Here is a 14,986-nt window from a genome sequence, read left to right on the forward strand (position 1 = left end):
GAAAATAGTAGCACCACAGATTATCAAGGCTATTATGGCGTAACTGACTCTGAATATGACAGAAACCGAGATGAGATGAAGTAACCAGTGCCAACTCAGTCCTCCACAAACCACACTTGCTGATAGCAAGTTGCTTGAAGAAGCTCATTTTTAAAATATTACAAGCTGTAATCCCTGCCTCCTTGATCTTGTTTTAATCATATGGGGTTCATTATGTCCTATTATGTCTCCAGGCTGAACACTGCCATGAGAACTCCTGAACTCACTGCGTGCATGGCAGAGCTCTCATGACATCCCTCCACTGACACGTTCTCCTGGCCGTACATCTATGAAAACAGAACCGAGTAGACGGATGATTCTCTTAAGATATGATTCACTCTCTCTTTTCTTAAACTATTTTTAGGTTTTACTGAACAAGTAAGATGTTTTCCAGCAGAACCCAGTGCCACATTCACACAATTTAATTCTTGCAGCTGAAGTGAATGCATATATTTGAAATAATTACTATAATAACTGTCCACAGTTCCTGGCTACAGGAAAGAATGATCCAAAAAGCTGGGGACAGGATAACTGTCTTACTCACTTCCGCCCTGACCAAAGGAATTCAGCAGGTCTGGGAATTGAATTCAAGCCACATGGGCTGTTTACTGTTGTATCTTGGTTATGATTATGATTGAAGGATACACATGAGACTAAATCAGCGAGGTGATGTGCAAAGTACAAACTTTAAACCACAAGTCATCTTGTCTCAATCGTTCCCAACCAGCAGAGGTTAAAAAAGCATTGTCAGGAGAACATACATTCTGTACTGGAATGTGTTTTTATTAGTGCAGCATGGTTATGGTTTCAGTTTTGCTGGCTGGTTCAAAAGATCCAGAGCTGCACAACACATCTGCCTAGCACAGATTTCTGTCTGCCTTCCTGCCTGATTGTTTACACCAGAGTCTGCCTTTGGCTCTCGCTTAAAGTGGGAAAAAAAAGAAACCTCTGAGGTTTAATTCAGTGGTAAATGTACCCTCTGAACAGAAGAGGAAGAGAGCATGAAAAATCTAATCTGGGACTTTAATCACTTCAGATAAAAACAGATAGAACTCACAACACCATATGACATATGAAGTGCAGCACTTCCATTTAAGAGTAGGAGTGTAATTTACCTGTAAATAGTGCATACAGTCAGAATAATCCCGTATGAATATAATAGGTATAGCGCAGATGTGCAGTCGTTGCTATGGCAACAATAACTAGCACGCTAGTAAAAGTTAACAATAGGAAGCTGCCCTGCAAAGAATGCCGAGCAGTCTAATTTGGTGTTGATGTGAGTTACAGAGGCTCAGAGTGGCTGGTAGGGTGATGGCTTTTGGCAAGAAGTAACAGAACCAGGGAGTGTCTGTCAGCTCCCTGTAGAAGAGCATTCATTTTATTGAACAACGGTACATATATTATTAAGGATACACTTTCATTACCATAAATCTTTTTCTTTGATTAAATTGGTAGGTTCTTGCTTCCAGTTTAAAGTGTTTCAAATGGCGTTAACTACAGTGTGAACTACAATTACAGCAAAAACTGTGGATATGTTTCTTGAAAAAAAAAAAAAAGCAGTCCAAACCTTCGGTTGCTACCAAAGAAGCTATGCCTGTCACACATAATCTATAACCACACATGAAAACACTTTAAAAAAAAATGATAAGCTGTTGACAAATGCTGATGAAAACAGTGGCTGGATAAGCATGCTTTTAAAACCTCAAATGATAATGAGGCAATCCTGCCTCTCCATTTCTAATTAAAAATACTTTTCTGTGATTTGCATCTGCACTGAGGTTAAGTAGGAATGTTGATCCAATATCCCAGTGCATACTGATGAGCAGAGACTCTGCAGTTTTAACTCATACTGTTTCCTTGCTAATGACCAAAGAAGTATCCTGTCAAAGCAGAGGGTTTACCCCCTTTCGTAAACTGACCAAACTGAAGTCCATCAAGCTGCAGGGGACTAAAGTGAGTCAAAGTCTTGCATTGAGAAGGTGAGGTATCAAACCCCATATCCTATTTTGCTCAAATTTAGAAACTGGTACTTAATTTGCATGATGTTGACAGTTTATGCTTTTTCCACACAAGGCAGTTGTTAAGCTAGTTGCACTTGCTGTCTTGTGTCACAAGATTTATCTCTAAATTTATATCGTGGGAATTTCATTATGTCGCAGGTTTCTCTGACCTATAGGTATTTTTATTATTTTTTTTAAATCTTAATTATTTTTATAGTAAAATAAGCATTTCTAGTCTAAAAATGAATGAAAGGGTTATAATAAGGTTTATAAGCCCATAGGAAAATTAAAATAAACATATGATTTCTACTGCGCTATCGCTAATTTGTTATATTACTATGTGTCTGTAAGAAAATTTCGTGAGGGTTTGCCTATCCATGTTACTCCTGACATAATTACATGTTTATTTTTGGAGCCTTCTGGGAAACTCTTCTGAATTTCCTTTTAAGCAAAGCCTCGTTTAAAATCTTCTAACTTTGTTTTTATAATAAACAAACTCCACAAACCCCCGAAATAAAGTTGCAGCACCCTGGTTAAGAAGCTGTTTAGAAGCTAGCCTTGAGCATCATTAGCACCACATCAAAGTACAGGCATAGAAAGGCTGTTTTTTATTACAGTTTTTGTTTTGTTGAGAAGTTTTAATGTACAGTCTGAGATCATTGGTTACACATTTTTCAGTTAAACTAAATATTCCATTAAGTACTAGTCATTATTGTTTTTGTTTTGTGATAGTACCACCGGTGCACATAACTTTTTCCAAGTCGGTCTACAGCAGGATAAAAATCATGTGACCAGAAGTTTTCCAGGTAGAAGTAACGAGATTACTGTTCACATGTAAACGGTTGCATGGGCTGCTTTTCAGTCAGCAGCAGGGAGGGACGACAGGAAAAGAGAATGAGGTTAAAAAAAAGGCAGCAGAAAGGGAGAGCTCAGGACTCCCCTTCAGGCATCCGAGCAAGTCTGGACTGTTCTGCTCCTGCTTGAGTTCAGCCCACGCTGAGCAGCGCTGCCTCGGGATTCAGAAATAGCGTTCACATCTGACGGTCCTCCACCGGGATGCAGCAACAGGATCTGGGCGTTTGAGCTCCACTGGATTGCTTTTTACCTTTTTGAAGTTGTGATTTTGGACGCCGGAATTGTGATTCTCGTCTGTGTGGTCAAAATACTGCACGGAGATCCAGGGCTGGTGGATATGCCACAGGTGGAAAGGTGGGGAGCGGCAGGCTGCAGTCGGGTGCAAGGAGAAGAGATCCCCAGGTAAGATAAGTGGAAACTGTGTTCTGTGGGAGCCCTTGTGCTTGGGTGCAGTTCGTGCACAGTTTGCATGCATTTCTACACTGAAGACTACTAATGACAGTCTATATAAGAATGCTATGCATGTGTGCACTGCATTCACTCTGCACACCTTGCAGTCTGGTAAGCGCAACTGTGCAAATGGGGGAATTACCCAAACTGTAGCCAGTACACCGCCCCTTTAAGCCCATCGCTTTGCCATCAGAAAAAAAATGCTTCACTTGGCACAAGAACATCCAGAACATTCATCACCTAATTTTCACCCTTCTCATAATTACAAGTGTTTTTAAATGCTCGGCTTTTCTGTATTCTGTATGATAATGAGAATCAGGCACAGGAGTCTTAATAAATCGTAAGCGCCACTGCCTTTTGAATGAAAGAACATCATTTTGCTCTGAACCCAAATTCCTAGATTAGTTGAACTAGACGTTCATAACATCTTGACCTCAGCTGAACTTTTATAGCGAGAGGCCATTATTACACCATGATGCTGCGAAAGAATCTCCCTCCTACGTTTCCTCCTCAGCCTTTTGTATCTTGATTGGTTTCAACTGTCTGTACTACTTCTGAGGACATCATTTTCTTTGCTGTGGTTTGGCTCAGACAACAGCAAAGAAAAAAAAATGCCTGAAAATATTTATAAGGAGTGATTAGAGTCTTCCTCACAGCCTCACATGCACCCTGCCACTTTCTCGCTCTCTCTCCTTTTAATTTGCTGCATTGCTGCAACCATGCTTGGTTAACTTTTTTGGCGTGCCACTGTGGTAGTGGATGTCTCTGGACTCATCCCAAGTGTGTCATCCCAAGTAAGGCCTGCTGCTGCTGGTTACCGCGTGTGCTTAATGTGTGCATTGTCCAGCATTTTCTATTCAGGTTTTAGGAAAAGAAAGTTGCTTTAACAATTTTATGAACAATGGCCCATTTTTACTCGTGCTTAGGTTTCTCTTTCTCTGTGTTTATGTTGGATTAAACCAACTATAAGCCCTGTGAATTTGACTTGTCTCAGTCCATGAATGCTTTTGAATGAGACGGATAACTTCTCATTGAATGTTGTCATTTCTCAGATGCAGTCAGTCTGGCTTTTGATAATAGTAATACAAAGCTAGTGTGATGCTTAAATAGGAGGATAAGACTGGAGCTTATTTTGAAACTTGTTACAGCAAGGGGTCATGGATAAGATTCAAATGTTGCTGTTACAAGGTTTTTGTTTTGTTTGGTTAAAGGAACCATTATTGTTGGAAGTGGGAGACGATATATTTGACTTCAGGGGTCAAAAAAGTCTGCATTAGCCCTCCCTCTTTGTTTTAATTCCCTAATGGCCTCGGAGCAGCGCTTGTCTCTAGTTGCCAAGATCAACCTTTGGGTACAAAGTACACAAGATCCTGAGCGTTTTAGCTCGAGACTTTGAGTAATTTACTGTGACATTTCCACCCCGTTTGATCCTTCCATCCCCTTGTCCACTTGTGTCGCTCTCTGTACCCTAGACTGATGTTATGCTGGCTCTTACACAATCCTGCTCTCTGTCACAGCACAGTGGCCTGTGTCCCGCTGCCCCCCTGGGAGAATGGCATCTCTACTAAAAGTGTAGCTTTTAGAAAGCATAGTCTAGCTCCTGTACGAACTTCCAACAGAAGCTTTAGGATGAGTATTAAACAATTTCCACAGGTTTAAATGTCTTTTACTTCCTCTGTCTGTGCTGTTATGCACACATTACTTTTTCTTTTTAAAAATGACTTCAAGTCAAGTCAGGTTGCTTTATTGTCGTTCTAACCATGTACAGTACACAGTGAAACAAGACAATGTTCCTCCAAGACCATGGTGCCACATATAATATATAACAGACAATCAACACAGGACTATATAAAGTGCAATGTGCAAAAATTGCAAAAAAACAAAACAAAGACAGTGTAACACCAGATAGAACAAGACAGTGCAAAAGACTGAGCATTGTGGAAAAAGTAACTTGGTGTGTGTGTCAGTCCTGTCACTGAGTGTTCAGGAGTCTGACAGCTTGGGGGACTTGTGTTTAGGAAGAAGAAGAAGCAGTCAGCTTCTGAGCTTTTGACCCTTTAACCCTCTTGATTGGTTTATTTGCCAAGTGGCTAGTCATGGGTGTGGTCATGCCCATAAGCCAGTTCATAATTTAAACATTCCAGGTGTGGAAGCCAGACTAGACACGTTGTTAATATAGACTTGATGAACATCTATCAAAAAAACATTCAGAAATAGGTCACCCCACAATTGGCTTGTAAATTGGCAGTAATTACTTGGAAGTATTTCTACCAGGACTTTATGTGAACAGATTTGTGCCTGAAAACAGAAAAGGGTTTGTGAGTGTATCGTGGGAATAGCAAGAAGAAGAAAAATCCATTGTTTGTAGTCCATTTAACATTTAGTGCAACTTTTAGTCATAAGATGGCGTGTTTGGTGACATCTTAAATCGCATTACAAAGTGGTAAGTTAGCCACTGTACTTCAGAAAAGGCTGGGAATATAGACTATAGTCTCAAAACTTGGCTTACAAAACCAGCAATAAACAGAACTTCTATAGATTTCCTACAGTGAAAAAAATAACATAAAAGGTAGGAGTTAACGGTACATAATTTAAATTTGTAGGTGTAAGAGCCTCAAAATAGATGCTTTGATTTTTGAAAAGGGAAAGAGGGGTTACATTTGGAACATATTAAGCTTCCTGTGTGTGATGTGGGATGTGTTTCGGACAAAAATAAACATTTATCAGTGATTATGAGCTTCTGGCCTCAAGCAGTGTTTGAACATTAGAAAACTCAGTGTGGTGTGTCTTAATGGTTTTTATCTAACTTTGGATTCTTGAATATTTTTTTTGTCGCTTTTCATTTTTAAAATAATTTCACTGGACAGTATTTAGCAGATCTGTGCAGAATGTGTGAAAGTAGTCAAGTGTTATTGTAGAAATGCACGAGTCCTGATGTATTTACAGTAGATAATTACAGCAGAATCTACCAGTGAGCTTTAGAGGTGGTGTTAGTAGGTATTAAGAAGGGATTTGTGGTTTCAGAGTTGCTGCAGTTAAACATGTGTGCACATCAGGAACCGTGAAATGCAAACTTTCCTCCAGAAGTCCCCAGAAAAGTGCACATTTGAATCAAAACGAGGTTATAGATGTTAAAGAATAACCTTAAAGTTGATGCACTCTTTGTTGGACTTTACATAAACTGTAACTAGATTATTTGAAGTCTGAGCAAGCCTCTGCTGTGAAGCTGGGTGTGGCAATCTGATGATAATAAAAGCTTTCTTTCAATGTGGAATTTTACCAGCTAGCTCAATATAACATCTTACCTCAGGTGCGGCTACAAGATCTTAAACTGCATTTAGTAAGAATACATGTATGTTATTTAACCAATCATATGACTGGTTTACATTCTGTCATAAATCAAAACGGCAGTTTGTGACCATCAGACCACAGAGTGTAAATTAAAGGTGGACACCGTGGTGTCACCCATTGTTTGTCGACTCAATGGTCAAGTCACTTTTAATTATGCAGTGCATTTAAAACAGCAGTTTACCCCTAGTACTTTCTAAGTAAGGCAGACATAGACAAATTAATATTCCAGATCTTGAAAAACTTGCATACCAAAACATAAATAAATAAATAAACTTACCTAAACAAACAACATGATAAAAACTGAAAAGCAAAGCAAAAATTGAAGCTTCAACTTTAATGAAGCTTTGGCTGCCTCTAATGTTAATTGTGTTCACAGCCAGTGACCATATTTGGATGAACCACCAATCAATCAAAGCAGCCACACCGATAAATTTAAGCCACTTTCTAAGGGGATAATTATGCGTAGACCTTTTAAACATGGGTTTCAATGCTGTTTTTTGGGGCTTTTTAAAATAGCACTCTCTGTTGATTATGTGTCTTTTGGAGCTAGTCAAGAAGCTGTAGCCTTTATTATTTTTCGGTTTAGGAGGTTACTGCTTGCTTCTGACAGATCAAGGCTAAGACTAATTTAAATTCCAATTGTTAGAAAATAGTTGTATCCTAATGAATTTAAAAGGTAACACATTCTATTTATGGTAAGGGTTAAAATAAGAAGTAACTTTGATACTCAAAGTACTGCAAAAGTTTTCTGTTTATTGTGAGTCTTATCAAGTCTGGCAGCATGTGTCTTTCATGTGGGTTTGCTCTGATCAAAGCTCGTTGATAGTCAGTCTGGTTTTGGTCAGTGTTGCAACAAAATGCCAAGCTATAAAAGTCTCCAAATGTCAGACGATGTTACTGTTCTTTACATTCAGGCTCAGAAAATCACTCCAGTCTGATGCTGTCCTGCCACCAACATATGTAATTGGTTTGATCCACTTAAATGTTTTTTTTTCATGTTTCCTTCATTATATTGTGTGTTTACTTTAGCTACCATATCCCTACAGAGTAGATCTGATGTTTCTGTCTTTGGCTCAACATCTATCAGCTATTTTCAGTAACTTTAATGCTGTGCCTGACTGCGTCAAAGATGAATCAAAGGTTTTCATGAAAACTCCACACCCACATCCAGAATGAATTTCTTCACCTAAAAAAAGCTGTCACCAAAATCATATTGGAAATTTCTTATGACCAAAACATGATAACAGTGAGATACACTGTAGAGAATAGTAATGCTGCAAGACAGTCTACAAGTGAATCAAGGATCTGTTGGATTTTTTTCCAGAATGGTGCATATTGTCTGTAAGGATCTGCCATCTGCATTCCAGACATACAGTGGCCAAAGAGAAATATGGAGAAAAGATACGTTAAAGCTTTTTTATGGCCAAACTCCAACATGAGTTACACTAGTGAAGTTTAAGAGTGGATCTGATGCTCGCTGTAAAAAATAGTCTTTTCTGACCACTATCCTTTGAGCAAAGATGGAAGGTGTGTGATGCACGATCACATGTACAGAAGCATGTATGCTCTGAATATGCATGTTATGTGAAGGGTGTGTGTGGAGGGAAGAGAATGAGAAGGACAGCTGTTAAAAAAAAAAAATTCAAACTCTTGTGTAAATTAGAAACATGAACGGGAAGTTTTGTTTGACACAGAATGAATGCAGACTTTCTTGCTGTGAGCTTGAAAGTTCTGGGTTCAAACGCTCCAGTTAGTTTGTGGTCTTTCTGCATGAAGCGTGCATGTTTTCGCTGTGTCTGCATGGGTATCCTCTGGTAACCCACGCTTCATCTTACAGTTCAAAGGCATGCATGATTCTAAATTGAATGTGGGTTTGAATGTGCCGTGGATCGGTGATCTGTCCAGGGTATACCCTGCCTCCTACCCCATGACAGCTGGGAGAGGCTCCATCATCAGCAAGGATAAGTGGAAGCAAATGGATGGGTGGTTGCATTTTATTCTTTTAGGATCAACATGCACAGAGGTCCGTAGAGTGTATGTAAAAGATGGATAGCCTCTGGTAGGGGTCGGTGATATAACCTCAAAATGATATCACAATATTTAAAAGGAATTTGCAACAATAACTGCTTAACGCTTTAACAATAACTAAAGGAGCCTGTGCAATATTGTCACATAATAAAATATGTTAAATTTTAATAATTTCCACCTGACATGTTGTATCTTAGATTGAACCTTTTAAGCAGCTACCTTAATGCCTTTTTATGTTAAAGCAACATCAGGCTTGACTTAAACATTGCTTTTCCTACTTTAATAAATAAAGTGCAACAAACTAAAACATATAAGAATATAAATTTACTGAATTGCTATTGTATGAGTAAAATTACAAATTGTCCAGGGTGGCTCAGCTCACTGTTTGCTGCTGTCATTTGAAGTAACACTTGCTTCTCCTTTGCCTGCTCTCACTGTGAGTGCACCTACTCACCAAACACACAAACTGCATGCGGAGTGGAGCTAGCATGAGACAGGTAATAGTGAAACAATCCACCTAAGCTGTTTAGTCATATCAACTCACTTCCCAACATATAAAGAAAAGCTGGCGGTGTGAAATACGGCACTCTGTGTTGTTGATCTTTAGCTGTTCTCTCCCTTTGTGGTTGTTAGCTGTTTTACTGGAAACTGCTGAATGCAAGAGGTGGACTCATACAGATCAGCCTGTTGCTTTTTGGAGTCCATACCTAGTGAGAGACATGCAAGAATATGACAAGTAAAAAAAAATTAAAAATATACCATTTAAATCTTGTTGTTTAAGGGTTGGTATTAGTTAACGGAGCTATATATAGTATTTACTTTTTTTCTTCTTCAGATTTACAGGTTTTTTGGGGGGTTTTCTCTGAAGTCATCATTCACTATAATATTTAAAACAACACTCAGTCATATATACAAGGTTACTAATTTCTAAGTGCATGCACAATGCTTTCTTTCAGGGCTTCTTGTTCACGTAATGTGTTCGTGTAGTGGTCTCTTCAGTGATGATGAATAACATTAATAGTCCATGAGGTAATATGGGGTGGTAGGTATTTGGACACTTTCTCACCAGGCGTGAGAGCTTCTTGGTGCAGTGCAAAACCTGGACTGCAGGACAGACTGGTATAAGAAAAGAGACCTCACGTGTTTGTGTTACAGGAAAACATGTTCAAAGTAATGAGGCTGACAAGAAAAAAAGGCTGTCAGGTAGGTCAGAACAGGTATAGGCAGGAACAATGACTAGAATCCTAAGAAAATGCAGACAAATTACTGGATTGAACTACCCACAAATTATGCTATGGAACAAATGACTAATGAAATCCAGCTGAACAAGAAGAAAGTGGCAGTCAGCAGAGACTGGATTTTCAGTGTTGATGTTTACTATTAATAGATAGTGGTTAACAGAAATGAAGATGATATTAAAATATCTATATACAGTTTGTAATTTGTTCAGACTGTTTTTAGAGATGATATTAATAATAATATTACCTGTTCTTTGTGTGTCCCAGGTTGTGAAGATGTGGAGTTGGGTTTTCACTGTAACTGTCCTGCTGTGCTCTGTGAAACATGCTGAAGCTCAGGGTAAAATGCCTTTTGTTTGAATTAACTTCACTTTACCTTACTGTCACATCTTCCCTGACAGACATAATGTTTTACGTTGCTGTTTCTAATTCTTGTCCTTTATGTCCATCAGACAGGTGTGATAATGTACAAGCTGCAGATATAGTTTTCCTGGTTGATGGCTCTTCCAGTATTGGCCGACCTAATTTCCTGCAGGTTAAGGGTTTTATGGCTGGAATTGTAAAGCCATTCGCCAGCTCCGTGGGCGAGTCAGGGATTCGGTTCGGCGTTGCACAGTACAGTGACACCTCAAGGTGACTGAGAGTAATTAAAAACAAAACAACTAAAAAACACATGGCAGGTGCACAATTGTATATTAATGCACATTTTTCCATCATCAGAGTCGAGTTCACGTTGACTGCCTACCTGAATGGCACTGAGCTTGTCAACGCTGTCCAAAATATAAACTATAAAGGTGGAAACACACGCACTGGTGACGGCCTTAAGTTTGCCTCTGATAACTTCTTCAACCCCGCCTCTGTTCGGGATGTTCCAAAGGTCTAAGAAGTAGCTATACCATTATGATTGATAAATTATTATCTATTCAATGTAGCAGTTCTAGCTAATTTTATCTATGGACCCTCTTTAATTTTCAGATCATGATCCTAATCACAGATGGGAAGTCACAGGACAATGTGAACGAGCCAGCACAGAAGCTGCGCAGTCAGGGAGTTCATGTTTTTGCAGTTGGTGTGTGTTTTATCTGCAGTATTTCCTCAGTTATTCTGAATAATCTGGAATTATACCAGAGCTTCAGGTGAAGTGCTTTGTTTTCTTTGACAACTATTTTGTTTTTAACAGGCATAAAGAGCGCAGACAGGAATGAACTGGCTCAGATCTCGTCCCAACCCAGCAGTGATTTTACCTTCTTTGTTGGGGACTTCAAACTGCTGAACACGCTGCTTCCTCTTGTGAACTCTCAAGTTTGCACGAAAGCAGGAGGCGATTATGCTAGCGACGGTATATTTAACATTAGAATTCAAAGAAATTAAACTGTCACAATTATTGTAAAACTACATGTGATTTTAACCGTGTCTCCTCTCTTCTTAGAGGCGTTTGTTGGTCCATCCAACCTGCAGTTCACAGGCCAGACGTCTGACTCTCTCAGGTTCCGATGGAGTCCTGCAGGGGGCCCTGTGAGTGCCTATGTGATCCAGCACGTGCCACTCACTGGTCTGGGTCAACCAGTCATAGCAGAAATGCGTCAGGTGAGTTCAGGGGTGCGACCAAATAATCAGATTGAAGTGCTTCAGTGCTTCCTTTATTATTTCCTTTAGTATAGGATACACCTTTACACACCACCTGATGATTCACAAGAAATTATCAACATGATTGACAAGTGGAGCAGATTACATAAACGTTACATTCTAAGTTAATTTTTCATTTATTGCCGTAAACTACTGATGTGTTTAGAATTTTGTAAAACACAGCTTAAACAATTATAAAGTGTATTACTTATATCATAGTATGTTTAAGATTCACTATAAATTGATTTGCATTAGTTACTGTACATCTACAGCTCTATTGTATCATTAGTTTTTTAATCAGGTTAGCTGACACTGAATTGGATGTGACTGATGGATTAAATTTTATGCTGGTCCCAAAAAGATTTATTAAACAAAGGAAGAAATGAGTTATACAGGATCTTTTCTTCAGCAGGAAAAAAATAATAAAAGAAGATTTATGTCATTTAATAGTATATAATATATTTCTTTTTCTTTAAAATGTGCATTTTGTGGTTCATCTTTGAACTTTGTTGTTTTTATATGGCTGTCACCTGCCAAACGAGTCTTCTAAGTCTCCTTCGCACGTTTCTTTCACCCCATGACTTCTTCCACTGATGTCGAGGTAACGTGACCTCAGGTGTTGAAAGATTTTAGAGAATGAGCAAAGGTGCATTTATGTGACCTACACTGAAACAGTTAATTGCAGTTTTACGAGCCAGACGAAATCCTGCTTTGCTCGAGAAGCATGTGTGTTCAGGCTGAGTATAAACATGTCTAATGGGTGGATCTTCTTCAAGGAAAAGGAAAAATTAAAGTGTGGCCGAGCAAAGCATTGCATTCACTTCTGTGTACCTTGGCATGATGGTGATGATTTATTTTTCAGTCATACACGTGTTTTAGGAGTCTCAGTTTACAAAGATCACCCCTGTCCCAACCTGCAGGATAGTGTCACTGCCAATCAGAGGACCTACACTGCACGAGGTTTAAGGTCAGGAACAGACTACCTGGTGACTGTCATCGCCCAGTACCCCAACAGTGTGGGAGACTCTGTTTCTGCCAAGCAACGGACCAGTGAGTACAAAGTGAACGACTCAACAGAGACACAAGAGACTTACAAAACACTTATGAATGTCAAAGTATCCTTGGGCAAGTTACCGAACCCCAGTTGTCTCTGATTCATCCATTAATCAAAGTGTGAGCATTTGAATGTTGGTTTAAGAGTGGCTAAGAATCGGAAAAAGCACTTTTATCAATGTGAGTGTCAATACATGAATTAGGTTTGTAATAAGAAAATGCTTTGAGTTCTCAGATTAAGTAGACAAGCGCTAGATAAGTATCGGTCCATTTGCAATATGAAATAGCCCATTTTCTCTTCACATAGGGTCATTGCCAGGTGTCTCCAGTCTGCGCTTGGTGCAAGCAGGTTTCTTTTCTCTCACTCTGGGCTGGAATCAACCTTCAACTCCTGTCCAGGGCTACAGAATCACCTACGGACCACAAGGTCAGGCACACACGTATTTGTTCTGTTTCCTGCCTGTTTTGGTAATCCGTTCTTATCCTATAATGTCAGAATAGCCCTGCCACGATGCTAACCTTGGCAGAATTATGAAAAAAAAGGAAAAGAAGTCAACACTAGTCAATAACTGTTACTTTTTATGGCATCCAGGGGCCATGCAAAGGGTGTGTAGCAGTATGGGTTCAGTGTGATCAACATTAGCTTCGGTAACATCTAACTTCCCTCAGGCACTGGCTGTCAGCTGAGATGTTTATAACCTTATAATTACCTAAAATATCAAATACATTTTATCATCGCTGATCATGAAGCTCGGCAGACTGAGAAAACTTTTGCTTATGTCATGGACTGTGAGTCATTTTGTCTTCACATTTATAGCACCCGGGTGTGTCAGGAGGTCTGGGTGGGTGCTTAGGCTGTGATTCAGGAGAGGAAAGTGGGCCCCGAGGGCTCATATAAGCTTTTTCTCTCACCACATGCTGTGCCAGTATCAGTTCTTCTGAAGAATGCCACGCTAAGCCACCCTGTCAATCTTACACTGCCACGTCAATGGGTGCATTGTAGTGAGCATGCGCAGCATGGAGTGATGTTCTTACCTATTCACAGTGCACCGTTTGACATTTATAATACAGTGAAACCAGGCAAAGATAGACACCTACATTCTGCACAGGCACACGGCCTTTCTCAGTATGCTCGAGACTAATCAAGCACAGGCGAGGCCCTAAAGGCAAAAACATTCTGTCTGAATGTTCGAACATAGCGCACAGTATAATTTGCGATTGCTCTTAGGGCATTTATTAGTTAATTGCTCTTCTCTGTGTAGGTCAGCCGGCAGCTCAGCTGTTGGAGCAGACACTGTCTGCAGGCTCCACATCTGTCACCTTGGAGTCACTTCAGCCCGACACAGAGTACGTCATCAGCCTCTACCCCTTGTTCCCACGAAACTCTGCATCCCCGTCTGTCCTCAACGCCCGCACACGTGAGTTCGTCCTCTCGCCTGCTGTTAATCCTTTTGCCGCTGCTATATAATGTTCCTGTAATGTGAGCGACCATAGTCAGCAGGTAAAACACAATAAGTGGTACAGTTTGCCACAAATACACAGAAATGATAAATTATAGTGCCTGATCTAAGTGATACTGTCTCCTTGTGTTGACCTTCAGTATTTATTTAACATTATTTAACATTATCTTCACGTCTCTCTGTTTATGTTTTTGTGCTAGTGAGCCTTGAGGTTGTGCAGCAGTTATCAGTGGAGACGGAGTCAGAGGGCAGTGTTCGTGTGCGATGGCGAGGTGTCAGCGGTGCGAGGGCCTACCGTCTGGTCTGGGGACCGTTTACAGGTCGAAGGACACATCAGACATCATTGTTTTTTTAACAGCATTTATTTACTGCGTCACATATCTTTACATCTTTGTCTTTGTTTTTTGTTCACTTAGGTCGTGATGTAGAGACCGTGGAGGTCGGTGGTGACATCAACTTCTACACGTTGTCCAGGGTCCAGCCAGATACTGAGTACATTGTTACTATTATCCCACTGTACGAGGGAAACACAGAGGCCTCTCCAACAACGGCCAGATTCAAGATAGGTAGGCGTGCTTTCAGTTGTCTGCCACACCACCAAACTTCTCCTCTGTTCTCATCCCATCAGTGACTCACAGTACGTTGGGGCAACAATCTACTTTCCAGTTTTCCCGTTTCTCTAGAAACTAATTGTCATAAAGAATGCTGTTTGAATTTTGCTCCTGCCTTCTATCCTGTCCTGCCAAGTGCAGCAGCAGGAAGAAGATGGGGAGAAAAATAAAGCAGCGATAGAAATCCTCCTTGCGGTTTATCTCTATTTTAAAATGTCTACATGTGTTACTGTTTAGTGCTGTTTTGTTTGGGGAACATTTTGTAGCACACCTAC

At 39.9% G+C, this 14,986-nt stretch overlaps 1 protein-coding gene across 1 annotated transcript in view; it reads left to right on the top strand.

Annotated features, from left to right (window-relative positions):
- The first annotated feature begins 2,699 nt into the window (after positions 1-2,699).
- Positions 2,700-14,986, top strand: part of col7a1 (collagen, type VII, alpha 1) — a 62,371-nt gene continuing 50,084 nt past the window's right edge. Inside the window, exons 1-12 of the mRNA XM_042225647.1 lie at positions 2,700-3,296; positions 10,229-10,301; positions 10,414-10,594; positions 10,682-10,838; positions 10,937-11,030; positions 11,142-11,300; positions 11,391-11,548; positions 12,508-12,637; positions 12,948-13,067; positions 13,903-14,058; positions 14,301-14,420; positions 14,517-14,666. Of these exons, the coding sequence (XP_042081581.1) occupies positions 10,238-10,301; positions 10,414-10,594; positions 10,682-10,838; positions 10,937-11,030; positions 11,142-11,300; positions 11,391-11,548; positions 12,508-12,637; positions 12,948-13,067; positions 13,903-14,058; positions 14,301-14,420; positions 14,517-14,666 (1,489 nt within the window). The 5' untranslated portion in view covers positions 2,700-3,296; positions 10,229-10,237. The remainder of the gene's footprint in view (positions 3,297-10,228; positions 10,302-10,413; positions 10,595-10,681; positions 10,839-10,936; positions 11,031-11,141; positions 11,301-11,390; positions 11,549-12,507; positions 12,638-12,947; positions 13,068-13,902; positions 14,059-14,300; positions 14,421-14,516; positions 14,667-14,986) is intronic.

Source organism: Haplochromis burtoni, unplaced genomic scaffold (assembly GCF_018398535.1).
Source record: "Haplochromis burtoni strain Fernald_Lab_line unplaced genomic scaffold, NCSU_Asbu1 Contig_177, whole genome shotgun sequence".
Classification (NCBI taxonomy): Eukaryota; Metazoa; Chordata; class Actinopteri; order Cichliformes; family Cichlidae; genus Haplochromis; species Haplochromis burtoni.